The sequence below is a fragment of the Periplaneta americana genome, chromosome 16 (genome assembly GCF_040183065.1).
Source record: "Periplaneta americana isolate PAMFEO1 chromosome 16, P.americana_PAMFEO1_priV1, whole genome shotgun sequence".
NCBI lineage: Eukaryota > Metazoa > Arthropoda > Insecta > Blattodea > Blattidae > Periplaneta > Periplaneta americana.
The window spans coordinates 109,724,821-109,744,328 of NC_091132.1; the positions used below are offsets into that span (position 1 = coordinate 109,724,821).

At 36.7% G+C, this 19,508-nt stretch overlaps 2 protein-coding genes across 8 annotated transcripts in view; both read left to right on the plus strand.

The window, feature by feature from the left end:
- Positions 1-19,508, plus strand: part of LOC138691058 (probable multidrug resistance-associated protein lethal(2)03659) — an 83,520-nt gene that overhangs the window by 29,803 nt on the left and 34,209 nt on the right. For 5 of the 7 annotated variants that reach the window (XR_011329738.1, XR_011329737.1, XM_069812728.1 and 2 more), the window contains exons 6-11: positions 1,524-1,746; positions 1,837-1,993; positions 4,257-4,398; positions 6,855-6,965; positions 8,206-8,523; positions 15,217-15,503. Coding sequence is in view for 5 of the 7 variants with exons in the window: in XM_069812728.1 (XP_069668829.1) it covers positions 1,524-1,746; positions 1,837-1,993; positions 4,257-4,398; positions 6,855-6,965; positions 8,206-8,523; positions 15,217-15,503 (1,238 nt within the window). In the remaining 2 variants the exon portion in view is untranslated. Of the gene's footprint in view, positions 1-1,523; positions 1,747-1,836; positions 1,994-4,256; positions 4,399-6,854; positions 6,966-8,205; positions 8,524-15,216; positions 15,504-19,508 lie in introns of those variants that run through there. The other 2 variants (XM_069812727.1, XM_069812729.1) reach the window with 2 other exon arrangements.
- Positions 1-19,508, plus strand: part of LOC138691057 (probable multidrug resistance-associated protein lethal(2)03659) — a 160,791-nt gene that overhangs the window by 13,975 nt on the left and 127,308 nt on the right. The gene's annotated exons all lie outside the window — the stretch shown is intronic.

Sequence of the window (19,508 nt, forward strand, 5' to 3'; positions counted from 1 at the left end):
ATAAAGTGAAGAATGAAATGGTACAGTTTTTCAATCTTGAGTTCCCTGGAAATTTCATATAGGGAAGTCCAGGTACTTCGTTGTACACTGATGCTGTACTTATCACATAATTCTCAGTACCCACGGGATCGGCTTTAAAATAAGAAGTACAGTGGGGGACAGCACGTGTTTTGTTGTTAGTCAATACTTTTACTAAGTATAGACCTAATTGAAGACTGTAATCCCAAAACTCTCTCAGTCCATTAGGCCATTTTTTTATTTATACATATAGGCTACCGTATATGATTTTTCTGAGACCTCTAGGTTGCAGCCACCAAATTACTCTTCAAGGAACGACCACTCATATAAATTGAGGGAAAGAAGACAGAGGACGGACACTGGAAAGTTTTCTTTTCTGAATCGCACTATCAGGGACTGGAATGCTTTACCTGCAGACTTACCAAAGGCTTTACCAATAACCAAAAATGTATTTAAAAATAGGCTTAAGGACTTTACTAATAGACGGTAGTATATTATACACACTATTTAAAGGGTGTAATTGATATCTTGTTATTTGAAGTGTTCTATCAGTGAGGAAGTGTGTTGTGTCAGTGAAGTCTATTGTGTAAGTGAAGTGTGTTTGTGTCAGTGAAGTGGCTGTGCAAAGTATTTGAACAGTGAAATGGTTAGAAGTGTTAGTGAAATCAGGATAGAAGCAGTGAAATGTGTCGTAGTTCCAGTGCAGTGAATGAGTTGACAGCGAAATGAGTGTAGTGCTGAAAGGTACTTGTGCAGGTATGGACATATACTCGTCGGTTTTAGTTCGAACTTAGGGTTAAGATACAAATTAGATTTACTTTAAATGTTATTTTAAGTGATTGTGATTCATTAATTTAGGATGCTCTTTGTTATTATTATTATTATTATTATTATTATTATTATTATTATTATTATTAATTATTATAGTATTATTATTAATTTATTATTAATTGTATTTTTTATTAATTGTGTTTATTATTGTCGTTATTGAGTGTAATTAGTTACCACTGCCACTGGGTATATACTGATTTGCAGTGTGAATAAATACATACATACATTCCTAGGTCTCACGCGCAGGTAGATTTCACGAGATACCAAATGACCTATACTTCAATTAACTCTTAAAATTAATATCTGGTTCATTTCACTCAACTTTGTACAGTGCACTGCCTCCTTTTTGGAACTTATAAAGTATCTGTGTGACAAAATTTTTTTCTAAGACTGTACCTTTTGATTTTGTTGTCGAGAATATAGACATTGTAATAGTTTCATTGTAATTCATAAGTAATTTTGTTTTATCATTCTTTGTTTTTTATGTTACATATAGTATTATAATCGTAATTTCACGACTGTTTTTATTAAATATACAACATATACCGGTACTAAAATACAAATTCGATAGATCAATTTTATTACATGGTTTGCTGTAGATACTTTAATTTTAGTGGTGTTATTTGTGCAGGCATAGTGTGTATGTTCTACTTAATACAATAATGTGATTCCAGGCACTGAAGTTAAGTAAATCAGCTCTGGGCGAAACAACTGTGGGTCATGCAGTGAATCTCATGTCGAATGACGTGAGTCGATTTGATGTGATGCTTCTGTTCCTGGCATACATTTGGATTGGTCCATTGGAAACATTGATTGTAGGCTACTTAGTGTGGCAACAGATTGGAGTTTCTGCGATTATCGGGATAGCAGCAGTTCTTGTTATCATCCCTGTGCAAGGTACTAATAAATAAAATGTGGTTAAATATTTTGTTTCCACTACATAACATTTGTGAAATAAAGAAATGTACTTATTCTTCTATATTTTAGGCATACTTGGTAAGATTATTTCCTCGTTACGTCTACGCATAGCCAAGAGAACAGATCATCGCATCAAATTAATGAATGAAATCATTGTTGGCATCCAGGTAATTAAGATGTATGCCTGGGAGAAACCATTTGCACATCTTGTATCTTTGGCTCGCAAGTAAGTCATGTAATTGTGTATATTGAAGAACTTTTTAAAATTTAATGGAAAGTTTCACAATAGTGCATTATGTACGGTACTGGTATTTATTATTTCTAACATGTATTGGACCTGGTGACGGGTTCTCTAATACCCAGCAGTGGCATGAAAACATTAGTGCTTTGCTGTCTGTTATGATCATGCTGTTAGAGCTTCGCAATTTTGGAGATTAGCTTCTGTCATTTCCTTTTGGCACTTCGGGCTGATGTAGATTCCTGGTTTGTTTGTTCTGCCAGATAGTCGTGTTCTGTAGTTAACCTGAATCTTCCTACACTCAGTTTTGCTTGATTGTTAAGGGATAATTTCTGGTTAATTTAGAATGATGTTCCACTATTTGTCTTTTGCTTTGTTGTGTATCACTAATGATAATACAGGACTTTAAAACTTGTTAAATGAACAACTCTTAATAATGTGTTCTGTTGAACTATTGAAACTGAAGAGGTACTGGTACTATTCTTTTGTGACTAGTTTCAGCGCAGTTTCTGCCTTTCAAGAAGTTTGTTAATGGTCTTTGATTCATCTCAAGAGCTAAATTCAGAGTCACTTGAAACATCTTCGAAGTCAGAATCTGACTACTCATGCAACAAATTGTCCTGTGTACCTTCCAGTGCATTAATAATGCCACATTTCTTAAATGATTTAACCACTGTTCCAGTTTTCACAGCATCTCACGAAGCTTTGACCCATTCACAAACTTGGTATCAAAGAATAAGGTGCACCCTGTTTTTCAGACCTATTTTCAAAGGAAAAAGTGCTTTTTATATGCTGGCAAACACTGTAAGTTTTAAATTTATTAATCTGTTAATCCAGACAATTAGAGGCTAAGAGATGTCTGGATTAACATAAATGAAAGACAGGCAATTTCGACAATAAAAACAATTACATTATATATTAACGTAATAAAGTATCAGTTGAATAGCTAATAATCTGGGTTCGAATCCAAGCAAGTTCAAGTAGAATTTGTGGTGGATAAAGATGGTGCTTGGAGGTAAGTTTTCATGGGGTTTTCCCATTTCCCCTACTGGCATTCTACCATTGCTCCTTCAATCACCATCGTGTGGTGCTATGTAGTTCACCTCCCATGGTGCACTAAGGTCATTGTCTACAATAGCAAAAAGAACTACAACTTCGGCACATTGCTTATAGATAAACACTTGGGTGAATGATGCAAAGTCAAGTGCATACTATTGCATGAAAAAGAATTGTAAAACATTTTCTTTCTTTGGTTTAAAAAACTGTGTGTTTTCATTTGTGCTTTGTCCCACATCTTGTCTACTGCGGTGGAATGATTTAAATCATAGTGGTTTAAGTCAATTTAAATAATGTTTTTAATCGCTTGATTTTTATTATATAAATCACTGATTTAAATCAAATTATTTTTATGATAAAATCAGTGAATTATTTTTTTAAGTTATGTTTATTACTAATTTTTGAAGTAATAATTTACAGATACATTCTATATGTTAACAATGACATACCATAAACAGGGGTAATATCGAACGGAGGAAATGTTGAGAAGGCAGCGGAAATAGTAAACAAAAAATGGAAAAGTGAGAAACTTGGAAGACCGACTATGCTTAGTAGAGAGAAACAACTAATAGAAGAACTTATTGCCTGTGGGGGTTGGGGTTTTCCATTGTGACATTATGAGGTAAGGTTAGTGGTAAAGGGGTTTCTGGATAGACAGAGAAGGCAAGAAAAGTGATTTGTCAACGACATGCCAGGAACCGACTACATCATATCTCTACGAAAAGACAGCCAGCTGCTGGCCTCACGTTCACATGCCGAAGCAGAGGTGAACGATCATCCAACTAGAATAAAGGTATCGTGTGGTTAGCATGATGATCCTCTCAGCCGTTAGAGCTGGCTTTTGCAACCGGATTTCACTACCTATTGTATCTCCCCAAGTGCATCACGATGCTGGGTGGGCACCAGTCCCATACACTGGCTGAAATTTCATGAAAAAATTTCTTCTCCCATGAGGACTCGAACCAGCGCGCATTCCATTATGCGAGTCCTAGGCAGGATGCCTTAGACCACGACGGGGGACTTCTAAATTAAGACATTTCTTAAAAACTAAATTTGTCCGTTATGCAGGAATTTTTCCTCCTATATTTTACAGGGAACAATTGGAGTGCGTCCATTATTTGGTGACGTCTATTATGTGCGTAAATACGATATTTTTAAACACCGAAACAACAGTAATGTAACACATTGTTTTCAGGCGAGAAATCCAAGCAGTAAGAACATCGGCTTACACAGAAGGTTTTCTGATGTGCTTTTCAAGATTGATGAGTAACAGTATAGCTATTTTTATAAGCATTGTTACGTATGTTCTACTTGGAAACGAAATCACTGCTGAAAAGGTGAGCATTCAATTCAAATCATATTTTTAAATGTTAAATATTTAATTCATTATAATAATGTGTCCATAAAGTTTATATGGAGTCCTGTCTTATGATACAAAATGCCATTCTAGGCAATTCTGTTAAATTATGCTTCCAGTAAAATTAGACATTGAAATACATTCAATCAATTATGACCACTCAAACCGAGATGGTTTTTGACCTCATTCACCAAAGCTCTCCAGACACCTGTCTTCAGCTGTGTTTTGATTGCTTCTTACTAAGAGGATCTTATAGCCACTTGGTCCTTTCGTCAGAAATGCCATCTAATAAGTGTCCTTTTACCTCTTTGGTAATTCTCCATCGCTCTTCAGAGGACACTTTTATGGTCTCGGTGTAGTACATAGCCAAGCCAAATACACTCATATATAACAGAAATTAATACATAAATGTATTCGAGGATTAGAAGAGCTCTCCTCTTCTGGCCTTCATGTTTGTACCATCTTCTTGCAGGTCTTCCTACATCTCTGTAGCAGGAGATTGATATTTATATGTCTGCAGTGGGATGCTGGTGTTATCCATTCTCATATGGTTAACTCTCAAGTTCTGTAATTAATTGTACAGTGCAATACACAATTTTTTCTAAATTTTACACTCTGAAACTTTGTTTTTTGTTAATGAGAATCGTTTTAAATGCAGAAAAATGGCTTTCAACTGAGATAGTTGTGTTGGAAGCAAATTTGAAATTGGTCATAGTTGATACATCAATACAATTTGGAATATTTTCATTTTTCCCCATTAACAATATGGACAAAACACGGAAATTCTACTTTAAGCGAGTAAAGCGATAGGTTTGGAAGTAAATCCCGAAAAGACAAAATATATGATTATGTCTCGTGACGAGAATATTCTATGAAATGGAACTATAAAAATTGAAGATTTATCCTTCGAAGAGGTTAAAAAATTCAAATATCTTGGAGCAACAGTAATAAATAGAAATGACATTCGGGAGGAAATTAAATGCAGAATAAATATGGGACATGCCTGTTATTATTCGGTTGAGAAGCTTTTGTCATCTAGTCTGCTGTTAAAAAATGTGAAAATTAGAATTTATAAAACAGTTATATTACCGGTTGTTCTGTATAGTTGTGAAACTTGGACTCTCACTTTGAGAGAGGAACAGAGATTAAGGGTGTTTGAGAATAAGGTTCTTAGGAAAATATTTGGGGCTAAGAAGGTTGAAATTACAAGAGAATGAGAAAAGTTACACAACACAGAACTGCACACATTGTATTCTTCACCTGACATAATTAGGAACATTAAATCCAGACGTTTGACATGGGCAGGGCACGTATGGGCAAATCGAGAAATGCATATAGAGTGTTAATTGGGAGGCCGAAGGGAAAAAGACCTTTGGGAAGACCGAGATGTAGATGGGAGGATAATATTAAAATGGATTTGAGGGAGGTGGGATAAGATGATAGGGACTGGATTAATCTTGCTCAGGATAGGGACCGATGGCGGGCTTATGAGAGGGCGGCAACGAACCTCTGGGTTCCTTAAAAACCATGAGTAAGTAAGTAACAATATGGACACATATTCCAAAAATGAAAATCCTACATTCATTTTAGTATTCTTTCCCATTTACTTCTTACTTTTTCTCGAATTTCACCCAGGACACTACATATTTTCATTTGGTATCTTTCACAGCAACCATTTCACTACAAATGAATTCTCTTTAACTCTAATTGAAGGCCATCAGGGAAAAATGATGTAATATCAAATTAATGAAATATGCGACTTAGGTGGAAAAAGTAAATTTGAAGCTTTCATTTATACCAATAAATGATTACATCCAATAGCTGAATAAGCTTGTATCCTTGATTAATGAAATGGTTCTGCTAGTAAATGTAGGCCTAACGAAAGATATTTAGAATGATACATAACTGTCTCAATCCAGGTTCCACGTCGTGTAACTACAGACTGAGGTGTAACAAGAATATCCGGAAAATTTTCCCTGAATTTTGAGATCCTTGAAGGAGCTTTGCAAGGAACTTTCTTCGTATAAAAAATTAGTGAATTGTTATCAGAGAATTCATCCCTAATGGTTTCAGAAACCCTGTGAATGGCATGGGCCAAAAGGGTATGTAAATGAGGTTTGGGTAAAAGATTTTAAGAACAGGAGCTGCAACAATCATATTATAAGGGACAGCATCAGTGCATAGCAAGAGAACATTAGTATCATGTATTTCACTACTGTACAACGTCAAACCTTTGTTTATAATTAATTTAATTAAAATCGATTAAGAACTGTGCTATTGTAGGAAGTTGGAGCAACTTTGTGAACACATTGCATGTATGTCGTAAAGTGCACATACAAAACCACTTTATGAAACCATTGTAATGAAGATTATTGCAAATTAAAGATCTTCCTACACAGTTATGTGTAATTCATTTTATGATATTCCTTATTGCAGATATTTGTGGTAACTGCGTACTTCAATACCTTATCAACATCCATGGCAGAATTTTTGTCATTGGCAATACGATTTCTTGGAGAAGGATTAGCATCTATCGAAAGAATAATGGTAGGTTATCTTTACAGGTTTTGTACTGTAGAGCGTACTGACTTTTGTGTGTTAAGAAAAGACATTTTTACTATAAAATTATTTAGATTATCATGTAAATTGACTGACAGGTTAGAAATTCAAATGTTCATAGTTTTAGCACTTTATACTGATGACCCAGATTTAAATCTTGGTAAGTCCAAGGCCAGAGGGAAAAAGACCTTTGGGGAGGCCAAGACATAGATGGGAGGATAATATTAAAATGGATATGAGGGAGGTGCAATATGATGATAGAGACTGGATTAATCTTGCACAGGATAGGGACCGATGGCGGGCTTATGTGAGGGCGGCAATGAACCTCCGGCTTCCTTAAAAGCCGTAAGAAGTAAGTAAGTCCAAGCGCAATTTACACCCAACACTGGCAGATTTTTTGGGGTACTTCCATTCCACATTCTATTCGACGGTTCTCCAACATCACATCATAATTTCCTTATGAAAAAAGACATCCAGTACTGTAACTTCTTCCCCAGCACATAATGAGAATTTCATATCTGGCCGTCCAGTTCAGTTGAATACTTGAAACAGAGAAAGAGAGGATTCATTTCTTTCTTATTTTGAAGTGAATAATAATTTTTTGAGTTATTGAATTTTACAAGTGCACGTGAATTTGTATCTTTATTTGATTTCAGTGCAAGGTTGTTGAGGTAATAAAATAAGTTTTAATCCATGTTGAATCTTTCGTACGGTACATTAACACTTGAATATAAATAATTGATTAAATGGCGATCTTAATCGTGTTAATTGTGTAAGCATGTGCGGCATACAGCTGTTTCAGTGTTTCAATTTCAGAACACACACACTATTTGACACCACATTTCAACACTTTTCAACAATTGAACGCACCCACACAACAGGCAGCGAAGTTCGAGATGATGCCACAGTCTAGTAGGCTCTGAGGATGGTGTGAAGAAGCACCGAAACAGCTGTAAGCCGCACATGCTTACACAATGAACACGAGTAAGATCGCCATTTAATCAATTATAAGTTTTAAAATTACTAAACATGATGTCAGTAAAGTTACGACTTCATAGATTTTCTATCTGTAAATCTCATGAAAATACTAGCAACTGAATTGCTGATAATAATAAAATGGACTCTCTGCTGATAACAGTAAAAAAATAAGTTTCATTTCAGTTGAGATAAAGGTTCAGAATTGTCTTCATTAAAATTTTTTATTAATCTTGTAACTATATTTTTACAGGCATTTTTAATATTTGATGAAATGAAAATGATACCTAGTTTGGAGCAAGACTGTAAGGATACCCATGCGAATACAGAAGAATGCAGCAAACCTATTACCGATATGAAAACAAGTGCAGCTCTTAATATTCGAGGAGAAGGTGATCATATTGATCATTTACAAAGTGGAAAGACATTGGAAGGTTCTGGTAGTATCAGGATTACCAATTTGACAGCGAAATGGAGCAAAGATATGTCTGAGAACACACTATGTAACATCAGTGTAAATGTGAGAGCAGGGACTTTTGCAGCAGTCATCGGACCTGTTGGATCTGGGAAGGTAAGTGGAATTAAAAAATAAAGTTGCAGTCATTACAAGACTTTCCCTGTAAAATCTAACAGATTTAATTGATTGATAATGTTATTTATCCACAAATAATTTTAAGAACTTCCATGCATTAGTATCGAAATTGTCACAGGCCTATCCACAAACTTAAGAATTCACAACATATAGCTCCGGAACTGGCATCTGTTCACCAAAAACTAATAATGCTTAGACATGATAGAAATCTATCTCACTTGAAATCTAAATATACACGTACAGAATTTCCGAGAAAGGTATGTATTGTACAGTGTACTCTATACTATACTGTACTGTACTGTACCATACTGTGCTGTACTGTATTGTATTTTACCATACTGTGCTGTACTCTACTGTATTGTGTCGTATAGTACTGTACTGTACTGTACAATGTGCTGTACTGTATTGTATTGTATTGTACTGTACTGTACTGTACTCTGTGTTGTGCTGTACTGTATTGTATTGTACTGTACTCTACCGTACTCTACTGTTTTGTATTCTGTTGTACTGTACCGTACTATACTGTATTGTACTTACTGTACTTACTGTACTCTGTACTATGCTGGTGCTGTAGTATACTTTATTGTATTGTACTGTACTCTGTACTGTACCATACTCTGGTGTACTGTTCTGTTCTGCACCTGCAACTATGCTGCACTGAAACTGCACCTGCAATGCTCCTGCTACTACACTGTGCGTGTGCGTTTTTTCCAATGCAATCTGGCCATCTCTGATTTAGATAAATTAAACTATAGTCGCGACGCTGTTATTCCCGGCGTGACTCCTCCTCATTGCTTACGTCTTAGGAAGTCAAGGCTCTATAAAGTCTAGGTAGGTAGTATCATTAGCCATTTTTGTTCTTTTGTTGCCGAGCTACCAGATGGGGGATCTATTTGCCGCACCGTTAAACATTATCATGTCGTAGCTCCTATGATAATAAATCAAACGCACTGTAATTCAGCAAATAAATGAACAGCAAATAACGTCCTCGTGTGCTTTCTGCGAACGCCAACGAAAGAGCCAAAATGGCGGGCGATTATATTAAGTATTTATCGAGCCTTAAGAAATGAATAACATCTTCATAAGCGAATCACAAGATGCACACGTTTAAATGTACCCGACCTGCAACGTGATTGGCTGTCGGAAATTAGAGCGACGGGACTATAATTGCATAATATTCGCCATAGTTGTTAGTACATTTTTCCACTGTGATTCCAGATGAGGGATATCAACTTCATAGAATCTCCATAGCCTGGAAGTGAACCAATGCTTTACACCGCTTCGTCTGGTGGAAATGTGGTTCTCTTCAAGCTTTTCTTAAAATCTCCAAAGATATGAAAATCGTATGGAAATAAGTCTGGGCTGTAAGGGAAGTGTGGTAGTGAAACCTTTACAACTTGTCTCATGTTGATCTAGCAGTGTGAGCGTGAGTATTACAGTCACACTTCTATCCAAAAGGCCTTGATGTTTATTCTTGATGTTTTGTTTAAGATGCCCGAGAGTATCTCTGTAGTGCTGGGCATTGATCATTTGTTCATGCTTCAGAAATTCCATTAGCATTGGACCTCAATAATCTGCAACTTGCGCTTTTTAGGGCGAGAAGATCCTGTCACAATGCGGTGCATGAACTGATCACCTTCCTTCTGATATGGTCTGAGGTTCTGTTGACAGATTCTTACACGTTCGGCTTTCTGCTCATGTCGGCAGTTAGTGAGTATGGTACTCACTGTTCTCTAACTTTATGATACTGTAGAATATTTGGATACCTCCCTGGCTGATATTCAGTGATAAACCAAATTCGATTACTATTTTCCTATTCTCTTGAACACTTGCCCTGGTCGTGGATTGTCCTGTAAAGATGTTCAGCCAGAACGAAACTACACACATCAATCCTTCACAGCTGATTTGCCTAGGCATGTCTCCATATACTGCAATTAATCTGCGATGAATTTCAGCAGGTATATGACCTTCTGTAGTTAAAAAACTAATTACAACATGCTGTACACTTTTGTATGCTTACTTCTTGCACCATTTACTTTTCTTTTTTCATTTATTTGAAGCAACAATACCAAATATGCAAACCATACCTACTATTAGAAAGTCTATAACCATTGTTGCTAATACTCCTAAAGAGAACTCCGGCTGATACTCCTGTTTATAGTCAGCTTTGGCTGACTTTCATTTGAACTAATCAAATATACAGAGTGATTCAGGATCTCTGGGGATCGATGGATCTTGCAATGAGGATCATTTTTCGTGAAACAACCCATGTTCTCTGATATCTCATTTAGGAGCTATGCAACATCGAAAAAGAGACAAGTTTTACTGAAATTTAAAATTAATTATGAAATGAATTATTAATTTATTTCTTCAAGTATCCTTGCAGACAGGTTACAAGTATCCTGTCATTTTGCTGACCCGTTTGAATGGAGCGCCCTTTGGAACACTCTTCCGCTGTTCATGGAGGATGTATCCTTCACAATGTGCAGGGACATGTGATTCCAACATGACGTCCCAGCGCACTTCAGCCTGGTTGTAAGAACATATCTGAACAACATTTACGGGAAACATTGAATATGGAGAGTGGAATCTATTGTGTGGTCCCTAATCTTTTTTTTTTGGGGGGGGGGGGATCATGTGAAGTGTACACCACTCGAATTGACACTAGAGAGGAACTAACTGTGCTATTATTTGTTGCCTTTGATCAAATTCTACACAGATCAGTAAAGTTCGACAGAGTCCGATAATAATCACTGCTATGATGGTATAATGAATATAATCAGGTTCAGGATAGACACTTTGAACACTTGTAACTTGTCAGCAAACATACTTGAAAATAATACTTACTTAATTACAAATGGCTTTTAAGGAACCCGGAGGTTCATTGTCGCCCTCACATAAGCCTGCCATCCTGTGCAAGATTAATCCAGTCTCTATCATCGTAACCTTCCTCCCTCAAATCCATTTTGATATTATCCTCCCATCTAGGTTTCGGCCTCCCCAAAAGTCTTTTTCCCTCCTGTCTCCCAACTAACATTGTATATGCATTTCTGAATTTGCCCATACATGCTACATGCCCTTCCCATCTCAAACTTCTGGATTTAATGTTCCTAATTATGTCAGTTGAAGAATACAATGCGTGCACTTCTGCATTGTGTAACTTTCTCTTTTCTACTGTAACTTCATCCCTTTGGCCCCAGATATTTTCCTAAGAACCTTATTCTCAAATACCCTTAATCTCTGTTCCTCTCTCAAAGTGAGAGTCCAAGTTTCACAACCATACAGAATAACCGGTATCATAACTGTTTTATAAATTCTAACTTTCACATTTTTTGACAGCAGACTAGATGACAAAAGCATCTCAACCGAATGATAACAGCATATTTATTCAGCACTTAATTTCCTCCTGAGTGTCATTTATATTTGTTACTGTTGCTCCAAGATATTTGAATTTTTTAACCTCTTCGAAGGATAAATCTCCAATTTTTATGTTTCCATTTCGTAAAATATTCTGGTCACGAGACATAATCATATACTTCGTCTTTTCGGGGTTTACTTCCAAACCTATTGCTTTACTTGCTTCAAGTAAAATTCCCGTGTTTCCCTAATCGTTTGTGAATTTTTTCCTAACATATTCACGTCATCCTCATAGACAAGAAGCTGATGTAACCCATTCAATTCCAAACCCTTTCTGTTATCCTGAACTTTCCTAATGGCATATTCTAGAGCGAAGTTAAAAAGTAAAGATGATAGTGCATCTCCTTGCTTTAGCCCGCAGTGAATTGGAAAAGCATCAGATAGTAATTGGCCTATACGGACTCTGAATTACTATCCCAGCACATATAAATAATAATGCCTTAAATAAAGCATGTGTTAACAGGTGAAAAAAAGCTAAAACAGAAAATCCTGTAAGTTTCACTGAGACACATTTTAATTAATCGAACTAGTTTCTTGGGAATACCAAATTCAATAAACTTCTCTCTTAACCGAGTCATACGCCTTTTTTAAATCTATGAATAACTGATGTACTGTACCCTTGTACTCCCATTTTTTCCTCCAATGTCTGTCGAATACAAAAAATCTTATCAATAGTCGATCTGTAACGCCTGAAACCACACTGATGATCCCCAATAATTTCATCTACGTATGGAGTTAATCTTCTCAAAATAATATTGGACAAAATTTTGTACATCGACAAAATTGATATTCCTTGAAAGTTACTGCAGTTAGTCTTGTCCCTCTTCTTAAAAATAGATACAATCATGGACTCCTTCCATTGTTTTGGTATAATTTCGCTAGATAATGCGCTTCCACCCTCTTGTATTAATTCTGCTGGAATTTGATTGATACCTGGATACTTGTACTTTTTCAGACTTTCTATCGCAATTTCGACTTCTGAAAGTGTGAGTTCGGGTATAAATGGCTCAGCAGTTTGTATTTGAATTTTCTTCCAATCATTTCTATATGGCCTATGTACATTTAGTAGTTGCCCAAAATAGTTTTTCCATCTGTTCAGGATTGAATGAGCGTCTGCAAGCAAGTCACCATTCTCATCCTTGATCACGTTTACCCTTGCCTGATATCCATTCTTAAATTCCTTTATACCCTTATATAAATCTCGAATGTTTTTATTCTTACTATTTGTTTCTACCTCATTCAGTTTTTCCTTCAAGTAATCTCTCTTTTTATTCCTAAGTGTACGACTTGCTTCCTGTCTTTCATTGAAATAATTATCTCTATTCGCCTCAACTGGATTCTGTAAGAATTTCAATTTTGCCTGTTTCCTTCTTTCTACTACCATGCAACAATCTTCATCAAACCACGGTTTCTTTTTCTTAGTTTCATAATACCCTATGCTCTGTTCAGCTGCAATTTTGATATTGTCTCGGATATTTTCCCACACGCTATTAACATCTAACTCTTCCTCAACTTCGTCGGAACTTGCTAATACGGCAAACTTATTTGAAATTTCGATTACGATTCTATATAGACCACTACAGCCTTTACCACTTAGCTTCCTCAGGATGAGTGCTCTGCACAATACCTGGGACTGGTTTGCACAGGAACTCTCTGTAGAAGTAAAAATAGATACAGTCTGCACGGCACACAAAATGCACTGTCTAATGCACACCAACATGTAAAGTGAATCAAAAGCAAGCAAAGAGGAAATAGAATTGGGAGCAAACCGGATATCAAGGCAAGTTCGAGAAAATATGTGTTATGACATCCGGTTTTAGTCACCAGTTCTGGCGTGGAAGTTCTACCACTTTACCGTCAATAATAAATTTATCAGCTCTTACAACCAAAACCGCAGAAAAATGGATATCACAGATATAAGAACGAGCATACAGTTTTCTGTCTTCGTGGAATTGCTCTACACCATTTCTGAAAAATAGTCTAGTCTTTGGGTGGATAAAAGAAACATCTTACTTCCTTACAGATTATATAACCGGATTTACATCAAGAACATAACAATTAGGCTTATTACTACTCGTTCACATAAACGGCACAATAAAAATCACCCGAACACTACAAGAAATATTTCCTTAATTCCATAGCAGAGCGAGTTCTACCTGCTCTGTCGACAGTATTAAGAGGAAAACTGCAGTCTTAAAATGATCGCCATGCCAATGTTTCGCTCAGTTGCCGTGGCGACACTAGGAAGTTTAAAAGTTCCATTAGACCCTTGGCGAGTTACCACACTTTCTATTCTAAACGCTCTGGTCAAACAATCAAACCTCTGCGAAGAATAATGACGAACCTTCTAAAACTCCACTGGAATACAAGGCAAATAGGATAACTCCGAAATTAGCGTAATCAGAATGGACGGAAATTGATGATAATATATATATTTCTCAACATTTTCGGTGGTGCTAGACCTTCACATTTCTGTATGCGGGCCAGCATTACTTTACTTGCACTATTTACAACTTTAAACACAGACGTATTTTGACACTTGAAGCCTGTTCTTACTATGTCTTTCATGTCCCTTCACTTTCACTTGACCATCCTTCTAATTTATCCACTACCAGTACTATTCTACTTCCCTTCTCTTATTTTCAGTTCACTTAAAACCATTCCTACCTTCAACTTCATTCCCTACTTTCTCATAACTAATTTAATACTTTCTTCTTGTAAATAACAATACATATAACTTGTTTAATATGCAAGACCTAACCCTTGTTGACTATTTCACTAAAAACTTTAACTATTATTATATTCACTGTCTAAACACACATTAGCACTCGTACCCTAGCAAAATTGGTTTCACTTTATTTATAACACTATTTAACACTGAAAAAAAGTACAACAGTTCACTTCCATTTATCCATTACATAAGTAAACCTGCTATTATTTCAACCCACTGATACACCATTTCCTCAGATTATAGACAGGTTTTTCTCCACTATTGCCCCCTCTTTTCTCACTCCTGGCACACTTTACACTCTCAATACTTCCCCTTCTGTTCCCCGCACTTATTGCACTTCCTCGTTCACCAGTCTCTTCTTTCGTCGGTTCAGCATTCTTCTCTCTCCCCTTCTGCCTTTCTCCAGCTCTGTTGCGATCTGATACTTTGCTTGTTCCACTGGCTTGGCCTTGGGTGACGTCATTACTGGGAATTGACGGAAATTATTAAACTATATATTGTAGACTCGTATATTTTATTTTTAGACATCTTTGCTCCATGCCATCTTGAAAGAACTGCCCCTTACTTGTGGCTCCGTATCTGCAGGAGGATCAGTATCATATGCATCACAGGAGCCGTGGCTCTTCACTGGCCCTATTAGACAGAACATCCTGTTTGGACAGCCATTGGACAAAGAACGGTACAGACAAGTTATAAGGGCATGTGCTCTTGAACGAGACTTTCAGTTGCTGCCTAATGGTGATAAAACCATAGTGGGGGAGAGAGGTGTTACTCTTAGTGGTGGACAGAAGGCAAGAATTAATTTGGCGAGGTATGTAATGTAGTATAGATACTTGTCAAATGACAGATTAGAGTGTAATAATAATGTACTCACAGGGATAACTGATTTAATTTATTGATGTGATTAGTCACGTCTTACATCTTGAAACTTTTAGTTTTAATTTTGACTGCTGGGTTGAAGACTCTCATAATATTTCAATTACGTAGATAGTAGCACACTGGCAATGTACCTTACTTTAAATAACTGAGATTTTTCCTCAGAAGTAAGAATCATGATAGAAATGTACTTAAATGATTTCTTCAGGCTCATTAGTTTGCAGTAATACCTCGTTTTAACATTCCAGTTCTAAATTCTTTTTAATCTGGCACTTGACTTCCTATTCAAAAAACTTAGTGATTCTGAACTGGATTCTACATTCGGATATTAATTTATAAGAAGATTTATAAAATGTATCTGTTCTGGGATTTGCAGATGATATTGCATTGTTATTGCTAAATAAATATTCTGGCACTGGTAGAAATCAGTAACAATTGTTTGAAACAGATTGATTTAGTATTGAATGGACATAAATCGAAAACAGTTATCATTGAAAGTGGGAAATTACTTAATACTTCTATCACACATATTACATCTGTAGAAGAAAATGAGAAAAATCAGATATCTTGGTGGTGTGTGGATAAGCTTCAGGGCTTCTACCGCGTTATCTTGGTGTTGGTGACTGATGTTTCGACCGCTGTGTTGTGGTCATCTTCAGAGGAGTTGTTGGATAAGGAAATAGTCTGCGAGCTCGTATATATATATATATATATATATATATATATATATATATATATATATATATATATATATAGTAGGGGCGGCCGGGTAGCTCAGTTGGTAGAGCAGCTGGCTACGGACTGGAAGGTCCGGGGTTCGATCCCAGGTGGTGACAGGATTTTTTCTCGTTGCCAAACTTTCAGAACGGCCCCGAGGTTCACTCAGCCTCCTATAAAATTGAGTACCGGGTCTTTCCCGGGGGTAAAAGGCGGTCAGAGCGTGGTGCCGACCACACCACCTCATTCTAGTGCCGAGGTCATGGAAAGCATGGGGCTCTACCTCCATGCCCCCCAAGTGCCTTCATGGCATGTTACGGGGATACCTTTACCTTTACCTTTTATATATAGTAGTCTCGATGGGGGGAGTACTTGCGGTGATAGGTCGTAGGTTCTCCTTCTGGCATCTGATTGGTCCTACGTTGTCCAATCCGGTTGAGGTCTGTATGAAGGGGAGTATTCATATTAAATACTGGAGAACCTACGACCTATCACTGCAAGTACTCCCTCCATCGAGACGACTATATATATACCAGCTCACAGACTATTTCCTTATCCAACAACTGCTCTAAAGATGACCACAACACAGCGGTCGAAACGTCAGCCACCAACACCAAGACAATGCGGTAGAAGCCCTGAAGCTTATCCACACACCATGTACACCAGCCGCGGAAGCCTACGCGAACAGATATCTTGGTGTTTTCTTCAAAGATGAAATTATACTAGGCATAAGTGAAGTCTTACAAAATCTAAATTTGAACATAAGTAAATGAATTAATTCACCTCTTCTGAAACCCAATCATAGCTTAATATTCTCCATCAGTACATTTGACCAGCTTTAATATATACATTACAATGTGCACCTTTAAGAAAACTTAAAAGGACGTTTTTAAGTTACATCGGAAAAATAATCAAAAGTGCCGTCAAGGAAATAGTTGGTTTGCCAATGGACACTCCAGATGCTATATTATACTCCTCAAGAAAAATCTGGGATTTGGGAGTGATGAAAGCTTCATGGAAAGCATATTTACAAAATATCAACATTTGTAATTGTCTAAGTAAAGTTAAGAACGACCACCTTCAATCAACAAGAAACTTTTCCAAAGAAATTAGTGAAAGCTTACAACACCTGAACACTGATAATCCCACCAATGTCAGAAAACTTTGCGAGAACAACATTATGAGAAGTGGAAGCAGCTTCTCCTCAAGGGTCAGGGAGTGTCTATTTTCCCTGAATGGACTAAATGCAACTCCTGGATTTCTACCAAGAAAGGTCTGTCTTGCTCGCAATGGATAAATGCGATAAAAATGAATACCAACTCAGTAGCTGCAAACCATTGCCATATATGCAATGAGATTGAAACCCTACCATATGTACTTGGCTTCTGTAGAAAGGGAGAACTTTTTAGGATAAATCGCCACAATAGAGTAAGAAGCTCCGTTGCCAACTGCTTCAGAGAGTGCAACAAGTTTGAAGTGCATGAAGATATTCATTGTATTTGAAATGAAGGTTCCACTAAGAGAGCGGACATAGTTGTAATCGACAGACAGAGAAATAAAGATTACATAATTGATCCAACAGTGTGCTTTGAAAAGGGAGGCACTCAAGTACAAGATGTGAATCTGGAGAAAAAACATTATTACGTTCCTTGTTGTGCACATTTTTCACACACATAGAGAACTGGGAAACAATTGGATTGCTTTTTGGTGCAAGAGGAACAATTACAATATTTTCAGTTTACCTTTTCAGTCTACACAGTTACCATCTCGAGGAACCAGGCTGCAAATCTTAAGAGACTCCTTAGCTAAGTACATAACCATTTATATTCTTAAAAATTAAATGAAATAACTTCTTGAAAGTGATAGCTGTCCACTCAAAGTTACATAAACAAAACAAAATCAGTTATTGTACTAGTACATTAAAATTACTAGCATACGAGGGGGGACCCAAAAATAACTGGAATTTTTATTTTTTTTTTTGAACTCTACATTCACAGTACTTTAGTCCCTTTCAAAGTATTGTCCATGTGCATTAATGCACTTGTCCCAACGCTTTTGCCACTGCTGAAAACAGTGCTGGAACTTTTGAGGCAGGATACTGTTCAAAGCCGTTAGCATGTTTTCTTTGACGTCATCCACATCACTGAATCGCTTTCCTTTCAGACATTTCTTCATCCATGGAAACAAAAAAAAGTTCGACAGAGCCAGACCGGGTGAGTAGGGTGGATGAGGCACAAGCACCATGTTGTTATTCGTCAAAAACTGTCGGACCGTCAGAGCTGTGTGGGCTGGAGCATTGTCGTGGTGAAGCAACCAGTTCCTATTTCTCCACATTTCGGGCCGTTTTCGTTGCACACTCTCTCGTAATCTTCGTAACACATCCAAGTAGAAATGTTAGTTCACTGTTTGTTATGGTGGAACGAACTCTTTGTAAACAATGCCATTCACATCAAAAAAACAAATCAACATTGTTTTCACATTGGATCGCACTTGACGTGCTTTCTTGGGTTGTGGTGAATTTGGAGTTTTCCACTGGCTCGATGCTTGCTTTGATTCTGGATCGTACCCATAGCACCTCCCTCCTCCTACCTTCGTCTTTGCTGTGTTTTGCGGGCTGTATTTTATATGGCATAATCTTTGCCGGCTACTGCCATACATTTATAAATTAAATCAAATATTTTACATTTATATAACTGCCATGGCAGTCCAATGGCTAGAGTACTGGACTCATAATCCTGTGGACATGGGTTCAATTATCAGTGTACTCCTTGATTTATGACTTGTGTTAGACAAGCCTGTGGTCTAGCTAAAGGCTAATCCACAATAAACTGGGAATGGAAACGACGAGATAGAGAACGGAAAAATTGTTACAATAAATGTATTTAAATGTGAGCAGTCACAATTAAAGAAAAGCTTACCAGAGCCTGGGAACAGAAACATGAGAGTTTGCCAAATTTTAACTTTGCCATTCTCGTTTCCGATCACAGCTTACTAGATTCTTTCTGTTGTCATCGTGAAGCTATTTGGTCGTATATATATTTTGTAATAAGGAGGCTGTGATATAATTATTTCTTCGTGTATCATTCTAACTAACTTATGAATTCAGTAAAATCACTTTGAATATATGCTACATGTATATGTGACCAGATTACCACGTGAATTGAATTAAATTAAATATTCTGTGTCAAATTTTGAAGTTTGTTAACTTATATTTATGTTGGCT